Source organism: Palaemon carinicauda, chromosome 11 (genome assembly GCF_036898095.1).
Source record: "Palaemon carinicauda isolate YSFRI2023 chromosome 11, ASM3689809v2, whole genome shotgun sequence".
NCBI lineage: Eukaryota > Metazoa > Arthropoda > Malacostraca > Decapoda > Palaemonidae > Palaemon > Palaemon carinicauda.
This window is the reverse complement of record NC_090735.1, coordinates 124915102-124936886: the sequence shown is the minus strand read 5'-3', so window position 1 is coordinate 124936886 and position 21785 is coordinate 124915102. Positions and strand designations below refer to the sequence as shown.

General features: G+C 41.5%; 1 protein-coding gene across 1 annotated transcript in view; it reads left to right on the top strand.

The window, feature by feature from the left end:
• LOC137650176 (erythroid differentiation-related factor 1) overlaps positions 1 to 21785 on the top strand; it is a 36847-nt gene that overhangs the window by 7009 nt on the left and 8053 nt on the right. The window contains exons 4-11 of the mRNA XM_068383341.1: positions 5377 to 5529; positions 5920 to 6133; positions 7150 to 7377; positions 8219 to 8472; positions 9393 to 9661; positions 10509 to 10916; positions 12448 to 12689; positions 20569 to 20742. Coding sequence (XP_068239442.1) covers positions 5377 to 5529; positions 5920 to 6133; positions 7150 to 7377; positions 8219 to 8472; positions 9393 to 9661; positions 10509 to 10916; positions 12448 to 12689; positions 20569 to 20742 — 1942 coding nt within the window. The remainder of the gene's footprint in view (positions 1 to 5376; positions 5530 to 5919; positions 6134 to 7149; positions 7378 to 8218; positions 8473 to 9392; positions 9662 to 10508; positions 10917 to 12447; positions 12690 to 20568; positions 20743 to 21785) is intronic.

Here is a 21785-nt window from a genome sequence, read left to right as displayed (position 1 = left end):
TCTGTTTTTTTGCTAGTATTAATGAGCTGCATTTTACGACTGATTTCGCAATTACTACCTTTTAATGAAGGGTAGAATTGCGTGTTTCAGGTATAAATCAGTAAAAGTTTCGATTTCAGTGAAATAAGTGCAAAACAGAAAATCGATAAAGTGATATGCGCAAAGTGTTACAGTGTTGCGTCCGAGGGTTCGTCTGTTCGTGCCTGTCGTTCACCTAGTCCGGGACCTCTTGCAAGCTCCCAAGCCCAGGGGAGAAGTAATGTCGAACGACTTATGGGTTCGAGAGGCCTTGATCAACGAACAGACGTTTTCCCTCTGTGGTTTCGGGCGTATCTACCCAAGATCGCCCCACCCACTCTAAGACGAGAGAGCCCATTTATTCCTCGTCTGCGGAAGAGATTTCTCGTAAGAAACCATGGACCAAGGTCTCGCGGCTTATTAAGCGCAAGTCGGTCCTTTCCGCGCAAGTCCAACTGCCCAGTTGTAGCCACTGGGTCAGTTCGGACTCGCTACAGTCTTCCGACGACTGCTCACCTCCTAAGAGAGGCAAAGCGGTACCGCATCAGGCAGTCACACCGTCTGTTGCCGCACCTGCTCCTGTAGACCCTAAGTGGTCTTTGCTGCAGACCATGCAGTCTCGGTTAACGTCATTGATGCAGGACTTTCGTGCGGAGAAGGTTGACACTGCACCAACCTCTAGCCTACAACCAACCACGGTTGTGCGTCCTGTGGACGCTGAGGCGACCTTCTGCCGCACTCCAAGAGAGTCCCGCCACCCATGCGTTCCAGTGTACCCTGCCAGCCGCATGTTGACGTTCAGCGACGCACGGAACCTTCCGTTGACGTTCGCGAGGGACAACAACAGTCTAAGTTGTTTTGTTTTGACGCGGTGCGTCAACCTCCGCATTCTAGAGTTGTTTTGACTGCTCAGTCTAGACAGTCAAAGCAGTCTCGAGTGGACACTGTACGTCCTCACACACCTGTTGTGGTTGACAGTTCAGTTGTTGACAGTTCACAGACTGTCAAGCAGTTACATGACGTTGCCTTCTGGTCTGCTACTTATGCACCAGTGAGAGACTCACTGAGGTAACCTAGCTTTTATCGGACAAGGTTCCTGTAGATGAGGAAGTTGCTGTTCTCCCTCCTACTGATATTCCCTAGAGGACTCTGTCAGATGGAGAGGAGCCTTAAGCTGCTTAGCCTCCTATGGACTTTAATAAAATCATGATGATTTTTTTTAAGGATCTTCGTCCGGATCTTGTAACTGCTGCTCCTCGTTCGCCTTAACGTCAGATCTTACACTAGGCCTAGCTACTTCGAAGCCGTTGTTTTTAAGCTAGTGCTCTCTCGCTCTCCTAGAGAGCGTTACGTTGGCTAGGCGACTGGTTTTTGCACCAGGAGGAGTTTTAGGGATACAGCCTTTGATTTCCCTTCTTTTAAACTGGCTTATAGAGCGAGAGTCTGATATGACACGAGAGAAGTTCTCGGCTTGGGAGTTCATGCCTCTGCCCAGATAGACTTCTCAATTCTGGTAGACTCGCCCTGGCGCCTAGCCAGGAAACGCTCCAAGTTGTTTACAGGTCAACTTCTCAGCTTTTGTCGAGCCTTTGAAGTTTTGCTGTACTATTATGTCACACATAACAAGGCTTTCAGGGATGGTAAACGGTTCCGCCTCAGTCGCTAACCCCGTCTGTTGCCACACCTGCTCCCGTAGACCCTAAATGGGCTTTGCTGCAAGACATGCAGTCCAAGCTTGCGTCCTTGATAGAGGACTTAAATGCGGAGAAGAACCTTCTGGCCAACAACCTTCCAACCGGTCGGTTGTGCGCCCTGTTGACGCTGAGGTAACCTACTCGCGTCTGCCAGTTGAGGTGGTTCCTCCTTCTGGCCAACAACCTTCCAACCGGTCGGTTGTGCGCCCTGTTGACGCTGAGGTAACCTACTCGCGTCTGCCAGTTGAGGTGGTTCCTCCACCGATGCGACCCAGTGTGGGTTGCCAGCCGCACGTTGACGTTAAGCGACGCTCGGAGGTGGTTGTTGACGTTCAGGACGTTCAACAACCAGCAGAGGTGACTTGTTGTGACGCAGTGCGTCAACCTCAGCAACCCGGTAGGGTGTTGACTGCACAACCCAGACGGTCTAGACAGTTTCGGGTTGACGCTGTACTTCCTCGCGCACCCATGGTTGTTGACAGTTCACAGACTGTGCAGCAGTTCCATGATATTGCGTCCGGCTCCGTCACGCATCCACCAGTGCGACCGGATTCAGCGAGTCAGACGTTGCCCACTCCGTTGCCGTTTCCTCATCAGTTTCGGATGAGGAACCCTCTGATGAGGACGTTGCTGAACAAGTCGATCAGCCCCCAGCCCTGCTATCCATCCAGAAGATGCTGAAGAAGGAACGCTGCTCAGTCAGGCTGTGGATGAGTCTGGTAGGGACACTGTCATCCGTGGATCAATTTGTGTCACTAGGAAGACTACACCTCCGTCCTCTTCTATACCATCTAGCTTTTCACTGGAAAAAGGACAAGACGCTAGAAGCGATCTCGATCCCGGTTTCCGGAAAGATAAAGTCTTGTCTGACTTGGTGAAAGGACTATATCAACCTAAGAGAGGGTCTTCCCCTGACTGTTCAGACTCCCAACCACGTTCTCTTCTCGGACGCATCGGACGTAGGCTGGGGTGCGACATTAGACAGTCGGGAATGCTCGGGATTATGGAACTCGATTCAAAGGACAATGCATTTCAACTGCAAGGAGCTACTGGCAGTACGTCTGGCCTGGAAAAGCTTCAGGTCTCTCCTTCAAGGCAAAGTGGTGGAGGTGAACTCGGATAACACCACGGCTTTGGCGTACATCTCCAAGCAAGGAGGGACCTACTCTCTGACGTTGTACGAGATCGCAAGGGACCTCCTCACCTGGTCAAAAGGTCTAGACATATCACTAGTAACGAGGTTCATCCAAGGCAACTTGAATGTCATGGCAGATTGTCTCAGTCGGAAGGGACAAATAATTCCAACAGAATGGACCCTCCACAAGGATGTATGCAAGAGACTTTGGACCACCTGGGGCCAGCCAACCATAGATCTCTTCGCAACCTCGATGACCAAGAGGCTCCCAATATTTTGCTCACCAATCCCGGACCCAGCAGCAGTTCATATAGAGGCCTTTCTCCTAGATTGGTCACATCTAGATCTAGATGCATTCCCTCCGTTCAAGATTGTCAACAAGGTACTGCAGAAGTTCGCCTCTCACGAAGGGACAAGGTTGACGCTAGTTGCTTCCCTCTGGCCCGCGAGAGAATGGTTCACCGAGGTACTTCGATGGCTAGTAGACATTCCCAGAACTCTTCCCCTAAGGGTGGACCTTCTACGTCAGCCACGCGTAAAGAAGGTACACCAAGGCCTCCACGCTCTTCGTCTGACTGCCTTCAGACTATCGAAAGACTCTCGAGAGCTAGAGGCTTTTCGGAGGAGGCAGCCAGAGCGATTGCTAGAGCAAGGAGAACATCCACCCTTAGAGTCTACTAATCGAAGTGGGAAATCTTCCGAAACTGGTGCAAGTCAGTATCCGTATCCTCGACCAGTACCTCTGTAACTCAAATAGCTGACTTCCTCTTATATCTGAGGAAAGAACGATCTCTTTCAGCTCCCTCTATCAAGGGTTACAGAAGCATGTTGGCATCAGTCTTCCGTCACAGAGGCTTAGATCTTTCCAACAATAAAGATCTACAGGACCTCCTTAAGTCTTTTGAGACCACGAAGGAGCGTCGTTTGGTTACACCTGGTTGGAATTTAGACGTGGTACTAAGATTCCTTATGTCAGACAGGTTCGAACCGCTACAATCAGCCTCCCTGAAAGATCTCACCTTAAAGACTCTTTTCCTGGTATGCTTAGCCACAGCTAAAAGAGTCAGTGAGATTCATGCCTTCAGCAAGAACATCGGATTCTCATCCGAAACGGCTACATGTTCTACAACTTGGTTTTCTAGCCAAAAACGAGCTGCCTTCTCGGCCTTGGCCAATATCGTTCGATATTCCAAACTTATCGTATGGTTGGAAATGAACTAGAAAGAGTCTTATGCCCTGTAAGAGCTCTTAAGTTCTATTTAAAACGAACTAAACCTTTACGAGGCCCGTCTGAAGCTTTATGGTGTTCAGTTAAGAAACCATCTTTGCCTAGTCAAAGAATGCTTTATCCTATTTTATCAGACTGTTAATACGAGAAGCTCATTCCCATCTGAATGAGGAAGACCAAGCTTTGCTGAAGGTAAGGACACACGAAGTTAGAGCTGTCGCAACTTCCGTGGCCTTTAAACAAAATAGATCTCTGCAAAGTATAATCGACGCAACCTATTGAAAAAGCAAGTCAGTGTTCGCGTCTTTTTATCTTAAGAATGTCCAGTCTCTTTACGAGAACTGCTACTCTCTGGGACCATTCGTAGCAACGAGTGTAGTAGTGGGTGAGGGCTCAACCACTACAATTCCCTAATTCCATAACCTTTTTAATCTTTCTCTTGAAATGTTTTATTATTGTTTTTGGGTTGTCCGGAAGGCTAAGAAGCCTTTCGCATCCTACTTGATTAGGCGGGTGGTCAAAGTCATTTCTTGAGAAGCGCCTAGATTAGAGGTTTTGATGAGGTCCTGTTGTATGGGTTGCAACCCTTGATACTTCAGCTCCTAGGGGTCGCTCAGCATCCTAAGAGGATCGCGAGGCTCCGTAAGGAAGACGTACTTAAAAAGGCAGAGTAATTGTTCAAGTCGACTTCCTTACCAGGTACTTATTTATTTCATGTTTGTTATTTTGAATAACTGCTAAAATGAAATAAAAAATCCTTAGCTCATAATAATGTAAACAATTATTGCTGGTCTCTACCCACCCCCCTGGGTGTGAATCAGCTTATATAATCACCGGCTAAGTTTAATATTGAAAAATGTTATTTTTATAATAAAATAAATTTTTGAATATACTTACCCGGTGATTATATATTAAAGGACCCTCCCTTCCTCCCCAATAGAGACCCAGTGGACCGAGGAGAAAATTGAGTCTGTGTTTACATTGAGTACTGAGTACCTGCACGACAGATGGCGCTGTTGATGTACACCCCCACCTGTATAGCGATCGCTGGCGGATTTTTAACGTAGAGTTTTCTGTCGAGCAACAGAGTTGCAGCTTATATAATCACCGGGTAAGTATATTCAAAAATTTATTTTATTATAAAAATAACATTTTACATTATACAAAGGTATTTCACATTCATTTACTTTAAATGTCATTTTCATCATAGACTGTGATTAGATTAGATATTTACGCTGCTGTTTATATTGTACAGTATAAGGATTTTGATCAAGTATGGAACGTGTTTATCCTCATTCCAGGAAAATGTTTTGGTCCGCCCCAATAAGAGTCGAAATGTTGTTCAAAGCAGAAGTTTGCTTTCCAAATTTTTATACCACAGCATCAACGAGGAGGAGAAAAGACCGCCGAGTCCCCCAACACAGCCGGAAAGAAGTCCTATATCTGTTCGGAGGGTAATTATGCTTCAATATAGCCTCTGTATTATGGTGTTTCACTGTCTTGGGGTAGAGTTCTCTTGCTTGAGGGTACACTCAGGCAGACTATTCTATCTTATTTCTCTTTCTCTTGTTTTATTAGTTTTTATATTTTATGAATGAAAGATTTATTTTTATATTGTTACTGTTCTTTTTAATTGTTAATTACTTCTGTTGTAGTTTCCTTATTTCCTTTCCTCACTGGGCTGTTTTCTCTGTTGGAGCCCTCGGGCTTATAGCATCCTGTGTATTATGAATTGTTATTGATTTTATAATACAGAGCATTTTTTAAGTGAGTATTATATGAAAATCCTTTAGACTTGCATCGGGTACAAAACCGATTCTATATACTTGCCTTTATACTTTTAGCCATCGGTCATCATGAACGAAGTTATGCCAGAGCCCAGTTTAGAAGAACAGCTGCCTCAGTCGTCGGGCGAATCTTTCACTCGAAACGTCGTGTGGAACTTTGAAGACTTGCACATGCTAATTGGGACTGATTTGCCAATTTTTGGTGGTGGGAAACATCCGTGCGTCTCCTTAAGGTTACGGGACATGAGCAGGCCTATAAATATCCTAACTGGTAGGTTTTGTCATATAACTAAGTTGTTTGTAAATTCAACCCTTTTACCCCCAGGCTATTTGGAAATTTCCAACCCTTAACCCCCAGGGGGTTATTTTTTTCCCAGCACATTGTGCAGTATATTTATTTTAAATTGCTCTAACAGCCTTAATGTTTGTCATAGAGAGGTCAGGTTGGTCTCATTCTCTTGGAAAATGCCTGAATTTTCTCAAAAAATTATCAAAAATATGAAAAAAATCATTTTTATAGCATTTTTTTGCAAGGACGTACCGGTACGTCCATGGGGGTAAAGGGATGGCTTTTGTGAAACGTACCAGTACGTCCTTTGGGGGTAAAAGGGTTAAGGTACTACTGTACGTTGCTTATGGTTTATATTATGTATCATTATATCATGAATTTTTAAAGTAATTTGTATTTTTCTTGATCATACAAACCAAGATCCTTTTAATTAGGGATGTTGTTTCAACGTGAGTTAGAATTGCTCGTTAGAGTTTGATAGCAAGTGGTTATCCAACTGGCTACAGTGCAAGGCAAGGAGCTATGCCGTCTTACTAGTCGGATACTATTCAGCCCAGGACTGAGAGGGGTGGGAAGGAGGGAAGTTTTATTAACCCTTTTACCCCTAAAGGACGTACTGGTACGTTTCACAAAAGCCACCCCTTTACCCCCATGGACGTACCGGTACGTCCTTGCAAAAAAAAATGCTATAAAAATTATTTTTTTCATATTTTTGATAATTTTTTGAGAAAATTCAGGCATTTTCCAAGAGAATGAGACCAACCTGACCTCTCTATGACAAAAATTAAGGCTGTTAGAGCAATTTTAAAAAAATATACTGCAAAATGTGCTGGGAAAAAAATAACCCCCTGGGGGTTAAGGGTTGGAAATTTCCAAATAGCCTGGGGGTAAAAGGGTTAAAGAACTTGAATTTGCATGGCAAGGAAAAAATAAATTACTCTAAAAATTTGTCATATTTCACCTTACTATGTAGTTTACATTGTTGTTTTATGTTTCAGGCATTGATTACTGGCTAGACAACTTAATGTGTAACGTCCCAGAAGTGATTATGTGCTACCACCTCGATGGTATTGTTCAAAAGTATGAATTGATAAAAACCGAAGATTTGCCCCACATGTCCGATTCCCAATTCTCCCCTCGTTTGGTACGCGATGTTGCTCAAAATATCTTGGCCTTCTTGAATAGCAAAGCCACTAAAGAAGGTCACACCTATTGGCTCTTTAAAGGTAATTATTTGCTTTTCTTTCTGTAGTAGAATAAGGAGATTTTTCTCGAGTCTGTTAATAATACATATATTGGTGTGCTATTGTTGTTAACACACATTTGGGTTCTCTTCAAATGTCATCTTAAATGTGTTATAGATTAGATTTATTTGTTACATCTTCAAGTAAAGTCTAAGTAAGTTAACTTTAAAATAGTTTATTCTTTAAACACAGTATTAACATCTCCATCACAGGAGTATAGATGGTTTGGTCGGATGACCATTCCGTATGACATCTCAAAATGAACTGCCACAAATATCCATATTCACGTAAAAGTTTATACTATTTTCTCAGCACTTATGGATTTATAGTAAACACAACATTAATACCGGAAGGTACTTGTTCCGTTCTCACAGACTACTTCTTTCTCACGGACTTGGTTGTGTTTACTCTTCATGAAAAATGTTACATTGCTGAGGTTTGGCATTCGCATCCTGCTTAAGATATGACTATGGCATTTCTCACACTTCTCTTACTTCCACAGTGACCTGTAGGTCATGTGTTTTAAACAAGTAATATCTAATATATTACACATACATATACCAAGGTACTTCCCCTAACTTTGGGGGTTAGCCAACATCAAACAAATGAAAAAAGGGGACCTTTCCTCTCTATGTTCCTCCCACCCTGACAAGGGACTCAACAGAGTTCGGCTGGTACTGCTAGGGTGCCACAGCCCACCCTCCCCCGTTATCCACCACAAATGAAGCTTCATAACGCTGAATCCCCTACTGCTGCTGCCAATAATAATTCACATATTTATGTTCCTTTTCAATTGTTTCAATAAGTACTTTTTTTATTGCAGGAAAGGATGATGACATTGTCAAGCTTTATGACCTGACATCCCTCAGTTTCGAGGGTCGGATTTGTGTCGACGGAAACGAGGAGGAAACGCAGACCGAGGACTCGGGCAATCCCTTCACTGTGCCCGTGGCAATGCTCTTCTACCGCGTAGCAAAGAACATGAGGTCGTCGGAGGACTATCACACCAAGATAGCTACAATTAGAGCATTACTCAAGAATTCACTGACTTTGTTAGATAAGAAAGAATATCCCAAGGTAAAGTTTTTCCTGTTGTTTTTTTAATTAAGGTTTTTGTGATAGAGCATTACATTAACATAGAATACTGTATTATTATTATTATTATTATTATTATTATTATTATTATTATTATTATTATTACTACTATCCAAGCTACAACCCTAGTTGGAAAAGCAAGATGCTATAAGCCCAGGGGCCCCAATAGGGAAAAATAGCCCAGTGAGGAAAGGAAATAAGGGAATAAATAAATGAAGAGAACAAATTAACAATAAATCATTCTAAAAAAGGCAACAACGTCAAAACAGATATGTCATATATAAACTATTAACAACGTCAAAAACAAATATGTCATATATAAACTATAAAAAGACTCATGTCTGCCTGGTCAACAAAAAAGCATTTGCTCCAAATTGAATAAAATCAAGTATGGTATTATTAAATAGAGCATAGAATACTGCAATAAAATTAAGTACTGTACTGTATGATTACATTTAACAGAATACTGCAGTAAAATCAGGTAGTTATTATGTATAACAGAATACTGTAATAAAATGAATACAGTGCTGAATTATTATGTATAACATAAGAAACCAATAAAATTAAGTACAGTACTGTATTATGTATAAGACTTTGTTTCATGGGAGACATTAATAGAGAAGTAATTTACCATTGTGAGAGCATCTATAAGAATAATCATAAATTGAAAAAAATAAGTACTGTAATGTTTTTGTTTTTTATTTGTATATTTATTAAGTTATTCCTGAAAAATATACTTTAAAATACAGTTGTTTTCAGTTGCTTTCTTATAAAACAAAATTTAAATCAGCAGTTTTAAATTGCAAACAGCATTGTAGCAGTTTGATTGTACAGTATATTATAAAGTATTGTGTATTTGGTAGGAAAATGTTAACATATTAAATTGCCCTTATTTTTTACAGATTGTCTCATCAGCGCATTACATGTTATCAGATTTATATGTGCCCCAAGACATCGATCCAGATTCACCGGTCCTGTCGGATTGCAGTGATGAAGATAGCGAATGGCTGTCGGGTGGAGGAAGTGATGAGGAAGCCGAGTGCTCTAGCGACGAAGAGAACTCGTGTAGATTCGAGTCTCAGTCAGTTGCACCTTCTAATCCAAGTTCTACTATAAAGGTTTCTTCCTTGTGCCTTCCACATGCAACAAAAACCCAGTCTCACTATTACAAGTAAGTATAGTTTTAAGTAGTTTGAAAATGATTAACCCTTTTACCCCCAAAGGACGTACTGGTACGTTTCACAAAAGCCATCCCTTTACCCCCATGGACGTACCGGTACGTCCTTGCAAAAAAATGCTATAAGAATTTTTTTTTTTTCATATTTTTGATAATTTATTGAGAAAATTCAGGCATTTTCCAAAAGAATGAGACCAACCTGACCTCTCTATGACAAAAATTAAGGCTGTTAGAGCAATTTAAAAATAATATACTGCAAAATGTGCTGGGGAAAAAATAACCCCCTGGGGGTTAAGGGTTGGAAATTAACAAATAGCCTGGGGGTAAAAGGGTTAAGTAGTTTGAAAATGATTAAATGCTTATCAATTTTAAAGAAGAACTGTAGAGTATAAGGTGTTCTTTACAGATACTTTTTAACTTTGAAATATTATTGCAGGCTTTTATCTGAAGACTTGTATTTAGTGTATAAATTTTTAACTTTGAAATATTATTGCAGGCTTTTATCTGAAGACTTGTATTTAGTGTATAGATTTTTAATGTAATCATATCATGTTCTACAAGTGGCCTTTAGCCTTCAGTTTCCTAAGCCAAAGGAAATATAGATATGTCAAACTGTATTTGTTTTCCATACATACATACATATACCAAGGCACTTCCCCCAATTGGGGGGTAGCCGACATGAACAAATGAAACAAAACAAAAAAGGGGACCTCTACTCTCTATGTTCCTCCAGCCTAACAAGGGACTCAACCGAGTTCAGCTGGTACTGCTAGGGTGCCACAGCCCACCCTCCCACATTATCCACCACAGATTCAATATTTTATATTAATGTATTTTCCAGAGCCCCTCCCCTCTTGGGATCGCTAGAAGAACGATGTTACAATGCTTTAAACCACGTAGTAGAGGCACTACAGTGCCTCTGCGATTCAAGAGGCAAGGAGCAAGAGCATAGCGGTTCTCCCGGAGAAAAGGAATCTCCAATGTGTTCTCCCAGGAGTCCAGAGCAACAAGAACCGAAAATGGCCCGGCCTTTCCAACCTATCCCAATGCCATATTCGCCACTGAACAGCAAAGATAATAGTGCTTTAGTTATTGCCAAGGAAAAAAAGATAGATACACAACTAACAGTGTCTATCTTGAGTCACCAGTATATAGTTGCCAGTTGGTGGGATAAGCTTAGTGTGCTGCTCTTGAGAAAGGCCGCTTTGGTTTATCTGGTATTAGCACGGTCATCGTGCAATGCTCAAAGGTAAGTTACTGCATGACCTTATCACCTTTATACATACATACATACATATACCAAGGCACTTCCCCCAATTTTGGGGGGTAGCCGACATCAACAAATGAAACAAAAACAAAAAAAAAAGAGTGTAAATTCAATCGTATGAAAGTAGTACCTGTACATGCAAGGAAATAGATCCAGTGAAAGAAATATGTTGAGCATAGGTCATCTATCTTCATATTGAAGTTAAATAAGCATAAATATATTTGAAAGTGTGAAATGATGCAAGTTATGAATTTGTTAGTGTATTGCATTCTTTATTCAACTTGAGATTTCTTTTCATTTAGTTTCACAGCTACTTGCACGTAAACTTGAAATTCATTTTGCATGTGACGTATGGCTTTTTTCCTTTTAGTGTTGTGCCTCAGGTTACTAGTAACTTAGAACTGCAAGAAAAAGAAGTGTCACTTGTGGTAATTTTTTTTTGTTGACAAGTACTAACAGGACTAGCATACACCATACACCACCTACACAGGAGTCATGTGATATTTCCCCATTTTTATGCAATTTTAAAGAAAAGACAACAGCAGTCATCTCAAGATAGGCTCCGCGTCAAAATTGAATGTCAGAGTTTAAGATAAAGAGATGACCAAGAGTCCAGAAAGTGTAAATTAAGTAATTTAATTAGCGATAGGGAATGTTGCTCAAGAAAGAACTCCCAGTATTTTACCAAGAATTGCTCATGGAGAGAGATTCTCCTTTCAAGCAGTAACCCCTTCCATCTCCTCTCTCACTCATGCCAGTCGTGATTTTCCTCACATAAAGTGCAAGTTGATTTGTCATTTATTTCTATTTTTCATTGCAAATTATTAATTTCTATTCATATCTTATGTTAGGGCTTATAAATTGTTTAATAATTAGCTTTACAAAGCTTTAAAATTGACTGCATATTTGTATTTGTGGACTTGGGAATGCATCAAGTGGATTTCCGGTATTTCTTTTAAGAAGAATTACTTTATAATGTGAGCATTTTAGGTTACGAGCTCACTCCCAGAACGACTTATTATTCAGTATGCATGCGATATAATTTGGTATGATTCATGCCTTTTAACAGAGAATACTTATACGAAAGTAAATATGATGCGATATAATGTGGTATGATTCATGCCTTTTAACAGAGAATACTTATACAAAAGTAAATATGATATGATATAATGTGGTATGATTCATGCCTTTTAACAGAGAATACTTATACAAAAGTAAATATGTTCAACGACCTATTATTCAGTATGCATGCGATATAATTTTTGGTATGATTCATGCCTTTTAACAGAGAATACTTATACAAAAGTAAATATGATGCGATATAATGTGGTATGATTCATGCCTTTTAACAGAGAATACTTATACAAAAGTAAATATGATATGATATAATGTGGTATGATTCATGCCTTTTAACAGAGAATACTTGTACAAAAGTAAATATGATGCGATATAATGTGGTATGATTCATGCTTTTTAACAAAGAATACTTTTACAAAAGTAAATATGTTCGCAGGTATGGTCTGGCATTGCGGTATATCAAGTTCTCCTTCCATGCCTGGCACTGTATGGCTAGCCGTCTCTGTGGGCATCTGGAGATTCCCGTACCAAATCAAGCCTTGGCATTAGCTGGGGACACTTATTATATGCTTTCCAAATCCTGGGAGGAGGTAGCCAGCCATATTGAAGATTTCAACAATGTGACTAATGTGCATCAGGATATGCTTGGATTGTTCGAGTGCCTTGAACCTTCCGAAGGCAAGTATTTTCATCTCTTTATGGGCAATCGTTATTCATTAGGTTACTGCACTGTAATTGTTCAGTGGCCACTTTCCTCTTGGTAAGGGTAGAAAAGACTCTTTAGCTATGGTAAGCAGCTCTTCTACGAGAAGGACAATCCAAAATCAAACCATTGTTCTCTAGTTTTGGGTAGTGCCATAGCCTCTGTACCATGGTCTTCTACTGTTTTGGGTTAGAGATCTCTTGCTTGAGGGTACACTCAGGCACACTATTCTGTATTATTTCTTTTCCTCTTGTTTTGTTAAAGTTTTCATAGTTTATATAGGCAATATTTATTTCATGTTACTGTTCTTAAGATATTTTATTTTTCCTTGTTTCCTTTCCTCACTGGGCTATATTCCCTGTTGGAGCCCCTAGGCTTATAGCATCCTGCTTTTCCAACTAGGATTGTAGCTTAGCAAGTAATATATACATACATATACCAAGGCACTTCCCCCTATTTTGGGGGGTAGCCGACATCAACAAATGAAACAAAAATAAAAAAGGGGACCTTTACTCTCTACGTTCCTCCCAGCCTGACAAGGGACTCAACCGAGTTCAGCTGGTACTGCTAGGGTGCCACAGCCCACCCTCCCCCATTATCCACCACAGATGAAGCTTCATAATGCTGAATCCCCTATTAATGATAATAATAATAATAATAATAATAGTGATAATGATAATGATAATAATAATAATAATAATAATAATAATAATAATAATAATAATAATAATAATAATAATAATAATTGAGAAGGAGCCCTAAGATGTCCTGTGTATGCATTGCACACAAGCGTGAAAGTACAGTAATTGCTCAGTCCATTCTGTTGTGTCTCACCCTGCTATAAACTTCAGCTGTTTGGAATAATTTCTTTATAATTTGCATTCATGCTTCTTTATATCTTAAGTTGATTTTACATTTGTCACCGATTTCATCCTTTTTATTTTACAGTTTTCAATATTAAACTTAGCCGGTGATCATATAGCTGTCAGCTCTGCTGCCCGACAGAAAAACCTAAGGACAAAATACGCCAGCGATCGCTATACAGGTGGGGGTGTACATCAACAGCGCCATCTGTCGAGCAGGTACTCAAGTACTCCATGTCAACACAGAACCAATTTTCTCTCTGTCGTGCCACTGGCAAGACCTACTAAAATACGCTGTTACTAACTGGATTTGTTTTCACAACTATTTGGTGAAGTACACTATTCTAGTTTTGAGCTTTCGCTATGCAGGGGTTTTATCTTCATCTCAAAACTTGAACTCGTTTTGGATAGATTTAATTATGGTGACTAAGAGAGTATGGACTCTCTTTCACTTTTAAATGGCCGACCCTTCCCTTAGACGGAAGTGTGTTTAGGTTTTTAGTAATTTTGCTTAACACGTTATAGATCTATATATTTTATATCTCTCCGCCTTTATTAGGCCTCTTCGATTAACTTTCCAGTTAATATAAACATATAAAAATAAATTTTTATGTTTTGTTTATATGCGACCTTTCCTAATAGTAGGCGGTCCTAACTTGGAACCGAAGTTAATCAACGTTGAGCCCGTTATATCGTATTTAGCCTTTAAAGAATTTAAAACTTTTTAAATTTAATGTTTTATGAAAGAATTTCTTTGATAGTCTTCGTACTGTTTTCAAAGATGAACTAACGTTTAGTTTTTTTAGACTACGCAGTTGTTGACGTTCAGGACGTTCAACATGCGCTCTATCGTTACGATAGAGAGAGAGTGTATCACGGTTTCACTTTGCAGTAAGAGTAAATCGATTCTGACGTTTCGTTCAATCTTTCTCAACTTAAATGGTTGAAATTCTAAATTAAAGGAACTTTTTATTTGGAAAACCTTTCAGTTTTTTCCTTTAGCCATATAACATGTTTTTTTTTGACGATATATAATTGGGCTCTTCTCTCAGGTGCGATATCAAGAGAGAAAGAGAGAGAGAGAGATAGAGACTGAGGGAGAGAGAGGAGAAAAAACGTTCCGTTCAAGCGGGTAACGTTGTTCTCGTGTCACTCTCCTCCCTAGTCGCTGTACGGGGAAGAAAGTAAAACGTTTCTAGGGTTTTATTCTTGTCCCCAGGCTATGTGCGGTGAGAGATTGTAAACGTAGTTTAATTGAACTAGTGTTTAGTCTCTTTCCCAGCCACTGAATTCTTTATCTTTATATGTTTTCTGTTTTTGCTAGTATTAATGAGCTGCATTATACGACTGTTTTCGCAATTACTACCTTTTAATGAAGGGTAGAATTGCGTGTTTCAGGTAGAAATCAGTAAAAGTTTCGATTTCAGTGAAATAAGTGCAAAACAGAAAATCGAAGTGATAAAGTGATATGCGCAAGTGTTACAGTGTTGCGTCCGAGGGTTCGTCTGTTCGTGCCTGTCGTTCACCTAGTCCAGGACCTCTTGCAAGCTCCCAAGCCCAGGGGAGAAGTAATGTCGAACGACTTATGGGTTCGTCAGGCCTTGATCAACGAACAGACGTTTTCCCTCCGTGGTTTCGGGCGTATCTACCCAAGATCGCCCCACCCACACAAAGACGAGAGAGCCCATTTACTTCTCGTCTGCGGAAGAGGTTTCTCGTAAGAAACCTTGGACCAAGGTCTCGCAGCTTGTTAAGCGCAAGTCGGTCCCTTCCGCGCAAGTCCAACGGCCCAGGTGTAGCCACTGGGTCAGTTCGGACTCGCTGCAGTCTTCCGACGACTGCTCACCTCCTAAGAGAGGCAAAGCGGTACCGCAACAGGCAGTAACACCGTCTGTTGCCGCACCTGCTACTGTAGACCCTAAGTGGTCTTTGCTACAGTCTATGCAGACACAGTTAGCATCTTTTATGCAGGAGTATCGTGCGGAGTAGGTTGACGCTGCACCCGTTAGCCTACAACCAACCACGGTTGTGCGTACAGTAGACACTGACGCTACCTGCTCCCGCACTCCGCTTGTGAGAGTTCCACCTCCCATGCGCAGTGTACCCTGCCAGCCGCACGTTGACGTTCACAGACGCACGCTACCCTCCGTTGACGTTCGCGAGTTGCCACAACAACAGGAGGGTGGAGTTAAGTTGCTTTGTTTTGACACTGTGCGTCAACCTCCGCAACCCACTGTGGTTACCGCTACTAGCCCGCAGCAGACTAGTCAGTCAGGAGTAGAGGCTTTGCTTCCCCACACAGCTATGGTTGTTGCCAGCTCACAGACTGTCAAGCAGTTACATGACGTTGCCTTCTGGTCTGCTACTAATGCACCAGAGCTGTATGTCCTCACGCACCTGTTGTGGTTGACAGTTCAGTTTTTGGCTGTTCACAGACTGTCAGGCAGTTACATAACGTTGCCTTCTGGTCTGCTGCTAATGCACCAGTGAGACCCTCACTGAGATACCTAGCTTTTCTCGGACAAGGTTCCTGTAGATGAGAAAGTGCTGTTCTCCCTCCTATTGATATTCCTTTGAGGACTCTGTCATTTGGAGAGGAGCCTTAAGCTGCTTAGCCTCCTATGGACTTTAATTAAATCATGATGATTTTTTAAGGATCTTCGTCCGGATCTTGTAACTGCTGCTCCTCGTTCGCCTCACGTCAGAACTTACACTAGGCCTAGCTACTTCGAAGCCGTTGTTGTTAAGCTAGTGCTCTCTCGCTCTCCTAGAGAGCGTTATGTTGGCTAGGCGACTGGTTTTGCACCAGGAGGAGTTTTAGGGATACAGCCTTTGATTTCCCTTCTTTTAAACTGGCTTATAGAGCGAGAGTCTGATAGGACACAAGAGAAGTTCTCGGCTTGGGAGTTCATGCCTCTGCCCAGGTAGACTTCTCAATTCTGGTAGACTCGCCCTGGCGCCTAGCCAGGAGACGCTCCAGTTGTTTACAGGTCAACTTCTCAACTTTTGTCGAGCCTTTGAAGTTTTGCTGTACTATTATGCACACATAACAAGGCTTCCAGGGATGGTAAATGGTTCCGCCTCAGTCGCTAACCCCGTCTGTTGCCACACCTGCTCCCGTAGACCCTAATTGGGCTTTGCTGCAAGACATGCAGTCCAAGCTTGTGTCCTTGATAGAGGACTTAAATATGGAGAAGAACCTTCTGGCCAACAACCTTCCTACCGGTTGGTTGTGCGCCCTGTTACTCGCGTCTGCCAGTTGAGGTGGTTCCTCCACCGATGCGACCCAGTGTGGGTTGCCAGTCGCACGTTGACGTTAAGCGACGCTCGGAGGTGGTTGTTGACGTTCAGTGTGTCACTAGGAAGACGTTCAACAACCAGCAGAGGTGACTTGTTGTGACGCAGTGCGTCAACCTCAGCAACCCGGTAGGGTGTTGACTGCACAACCCAGACAGTCTAGACAGTTTCGGGTTGACGCTGTACTTCCTCGCGCAACCATGGTTGTTGACAGTTCACAGACTGTGCAGTAGTGCCATGATATTGCGTCTGGCTCCGTCACGCATCCACCAGTGCGACCGGATTCAGCGAGTCAGACGTTGCCCACTCCGTTGCCGTTTCCTCATCAGTTTCAGATGAGGAACCCTCTGATGAGGACGTTGCTGAACAAGACGATCAACCCCCAGCCCTGCTATCCATCCAGAAGATGCTGAAGAAGGAACGCTGCCCAGTCAGGCTGTGGATGAGTCTGGTAGGGACACTGTCATCCGTGGATCAATTTGTGTCACTAGGAAGACTACACCTCCATCCTCTTCTATACCATCTAGCTTTTCACTGGAAAAAGGACAAGACGCTAGAAGCGGTCTCGATCCCGGTTTCCGGAAAGATAAAGTCTGGTCTGATTTGGTGAAAGGACTATATCAACCTTAGAGAGGGTCTTTCCCTGACTGTTCAGACTCCCAACCACGTTCTCTTCTCGGACGCATCGGACGTAGGCTGGGGTGCGACATTAGACGGTAGGGAATGCTCGGGATTATGGAACTCGAGTCAAAGGACAATGCATTTCAACTGCAAGAAGCTACTGGCAGTACGTCTGACCTGGACAAGCTTCAGGTCTCTCCTTCAAGGCAAAGTGGTGGAGGTGAACTCGGACAACACCACGGCTTTGGCGTACATCTCCAATCAAGGAGGGACCTACTCTCTCACATGGTACGAGATCGCAAGGGACCTCCTCACCTGGTCAAAAGGTCTAGACATTTCACTAGTAACGAGGTTCATCCAAGGCAACTTGAATGTCATGGCAGATTGTCTCAGTCGGAAGGGACAAATAATTCCAACAGAATGGACCCTCCACAAGGATGTATGCAAGAGACTTTGGGCCACCTGGGGCCAGCCAACCATAGATCTCTTCGCAACCTCGATGACCAAGAGGCTCCCAATATTTTGCTCACCAATCCCGGACCCAGCAGCAGTTCATATAGATGCCTTTCTACTTGATTGGTCACATCTAGATCTATATGCATTCCCTCCGTTCAAGATTGTCAACAAGGTACTGCAGAAGTTCGCTTCTCACAAAGGGACAAGGTTGACGCTAGTTGCTTCCCTCTGGCCCGCGAGAGAATGGCTCCCCGAGGTACTTCGATGGCTAGTAGACGTTCCCAGAACACTTCCCCTAAGGGTGGACCTTCTACGTCAGCCACGCGTAAAGAAGGTACACCAAGGCCTCCACGCTCTTCGTCTGACTGCCTTCAGACTATCGAAAGACTCTCGAGAGCTAGAGGCTTTTCGAATGAGGCAACCAGAGCGATTGCTAGAGCAAGGAGAACATCCACCCTTAGAGTCTACCAATCGAAGTGGGAAATCTTCCGAAACTGGTGCAAGTCAGTATCCGTATCCTCGACCAGTACCTCTGTAACTCAAATAGCTGACTTTCTCTTATATCTGAGGAAAGAACGATCTCTTTCAGCTCCCACTATCAAGGGTTACAGAAGCATTTTGACATCAGTCTTCCGTCACAGAGGCTTAGATCTTTCCAACAATAAAGATCTACAGGACCTCCTTAAGTCTTTTGAGACCACGAAGGAGCGTCGTTTGGTTACACCTGGTTGGAATTTAGACGTGGTACTAAGATTCCTTATGTCAGACAGGTTCGAACCGCTACAATCAGCCTCCCTGAAAGATCTCACCTTTAAGACTCTTTTCCTGATATGCTTAGCCACAGCTAAAAGAGTCAGTGAGATTCATGCCTTCTGCAAGAACATCGGATTCTCATCCGAAACGGCTACATGTTCTACAACTTGGTTTTCTAGCCAAACACGAGCTGCCTTCTCGGCCTTGACCAATATCGTTCGATATTCCAAACTTATCGTATGGTTGGAAATGAACTAGAAAGAGTCTTATGTCCTGTAAGAGCTCTTAAGTTCTATTTAAAAACCTTTACGAGGCCCGTCTGAAGCTTTATGGTGTTCAGTTAAGAATCCATCTTTGCCTATGTCAAAGAATGCTTTATCCTATTTTATCAGACTGTTGATACGAGAAGCTCATTCCCATCTGAATGAGGAAGACCAAGCTTTGCTGAAGGTAAGGACACACGAAGTTAGACCTGTCGCAACTTCCGTGACCTTTAAACAAAATAGATCTCTGCAAAGTATATTCGACGCAACCTATTGGAAAAGCAATCAGTGTTCGCGTCTTTTTATCTTAAGAATGTCCAGTCTCTTTACGAGAACTGCTACACTCTGGGACCATTCGTAGCAACGAGTGCAGTAGTGGGTGAGGGCTCAACCACTACAATTCCCTAATTCCATAACCTTTTTTAATCTTTCTCTTGAAATGTTTTATTATTGTTTTTGGGTTGTCCGGAAGGCTAAGAAGCCTTTCGCATCCTACTTGATTTGGCGGGTGGTCAAAGTCATTTCTTGAGAAGCGCCTAGATTAGAGGTTTTGATGAGGTCCTTTAGTATGGGTTGCAACCCTTCATACTTCAGCTCCTAGGAGTCGCTCAGCATCCTATGAGGATCGCGAGGCTCAGTAAGGAAGACTTACTTAAAAAGGCAGAGTAATTGTTCAAGTCGACTTCCTTACCAGGTACTTATTAATTTTATGTTTGTTATTTTGAATAACTGCTAAAATGAAATACAAAATACTTAGCTCTTAATGTTAACATATTATGCTGGTCTCTACCCACCCCCCTGGGTGTGAATCAGCTATATGATCACCGGCTAAGTTTAATATTGATAAATGTTATTTTCATTTGTAAAATAAATTTTTGAATATACTTACCCGGTGATCATAAATTAAAGGACCCTCCCTTCCTCCCCAATAGAGACCCAGTGGGCAGAGGAGAAAATTGGTTCTGTGTTGACATGGAGTACTTGAGTACCTGCTCGACAGATGGCGCTGTTGATGTACACCCCCACCTGTATAGCGATCGCTGGCGTATTTTGTCCTTAGGTTTTTCTGTCGGGCAGCAGAGCTGACAGCTATATGATCACCGGGTAAGTATATTCAAAAATTTATTTTAATAATGAAAATAACATTTTATAAATTCAGTACATTTATGGAAGTTATTTTTGTTAACCCTTTTACCCATAAAGGACGTACTGGTACGTTTCACAAAAGCCATCCCTTTACCCCCATGGACGTACCGGTACGTCCTTGCAAAAAAATGTTATAAAAATTTTTTTTTTCATATTTTTGATAATTTTTTTGAGAAAATTCAGACATTTTCCAAGAGAATGAGACCAACCTGACCTCTCTATGACAAAAATTAAGGCTGTTAGAGCAATTTAAAAAAAATATACTGCAAAATGTGCTGGGAAATAAATAACCCCCTGGCGGTTAAGGGTTGGAAATTTACAAATAGCCTGGGGGTTAAAGGGTTAATTGTTCATGACTTTAATGATGTTTGTAAGAAGTTTAGAAAGCATAATATACTTGTAACTTCCAAACTAACTTTAATTTCACTTGTCATTACGTACTTATTTAATTCCAGAAATTTACAAGAGGTTAAAGTTTGCCTGTGATGTCGAGGAAGCGCTGGTTATGAGTCTACAACATTTTGAGAAAGCTCTCTCTTCGGCCGACAAGCAAACCTACTTCCATCTTCTGAGAAGACTGGGCAATGTCTGTAATGAATTAGGGGTCATGTATATGAATCAGTCGGCCAGTAAGTGTTGAGAATTTTTCAGTAACAGCCAATAAGTGTTGAGAAGTTGATAATTTGTCAGTAACAGCTAGTAAGTGTTGAGAAGTTGATAATTTTCAGTAATAGCCAGTAAGTGTTGAGAAGTTGATAATTTGTCAGTAACAGCCAGTAAGTGTTGAGAAGTTGATAATTTGTCAGTAACAGCCTGTAAGTGTTGAGAATTTGTCAGTAACAGCCAGTAAGTGTTGAGAATTTGTCAGTAACAGCCAGTAAGTGTTGAGAATTTGTCAGTAACAGGCAGTAAGTGTTGAGAATTTGTCAGTAACAGGCAGTAAGTGTTGAGAACGTGTCAGTAACAGGCAGTAAGTGTTGAGAATGTGTCAGTAACAGGCAGTAAGTGTTGAGAATGTGTCAGTAACAGGCAGTAAGTGTTGAGAATGTGTCAGTAACAGCCAGTAAGTGTTGAGAATTTGTCAGTAACAGCCAGTAAGTGTTTAGAATTTATCGCAGTAATGGAAAGTTTAGAAACTAATATACAGTATATAGAATTTCCCGTAACTTTTTGAAATGCGGGTGGGTCCTGAAATTTGTGTACGACAAATTGCGCTACAGTTGTTCCCGATATGTAACAGTAGTAATATTTTTATTGATTACGTTAGAAATTTTTTGTAGCATAATACTATTCATAGTGTCATTTTGCTGCTGGATAATTGTACATTATTCATACTTTATGTTAGTACTGTACTGTATGTTCAAAAATCAAATGAGCTGATAAGGTTAAAATGAAAAGTAGAATGTAGCCAGAAATTTGCCATATGTTGTCATTTGCAATCGTGAAAATATCTAGGATTTACAGTTGCTGTGGCTGCCAATGATATCATTGTGATGTAAGATTTAATTATATTTTCATTAATGTACATCAGAAATACCAGTACAGGTATATCTGTTTTTAGTTTACATTTTATTGAAGAAAATAGTCATTACTTTTCTTTTCCATGTCATCTATTGCTGATTTATAACAAGTGAGACATTGTTTCAAAAGTTTTACTCACAATTTATACAAA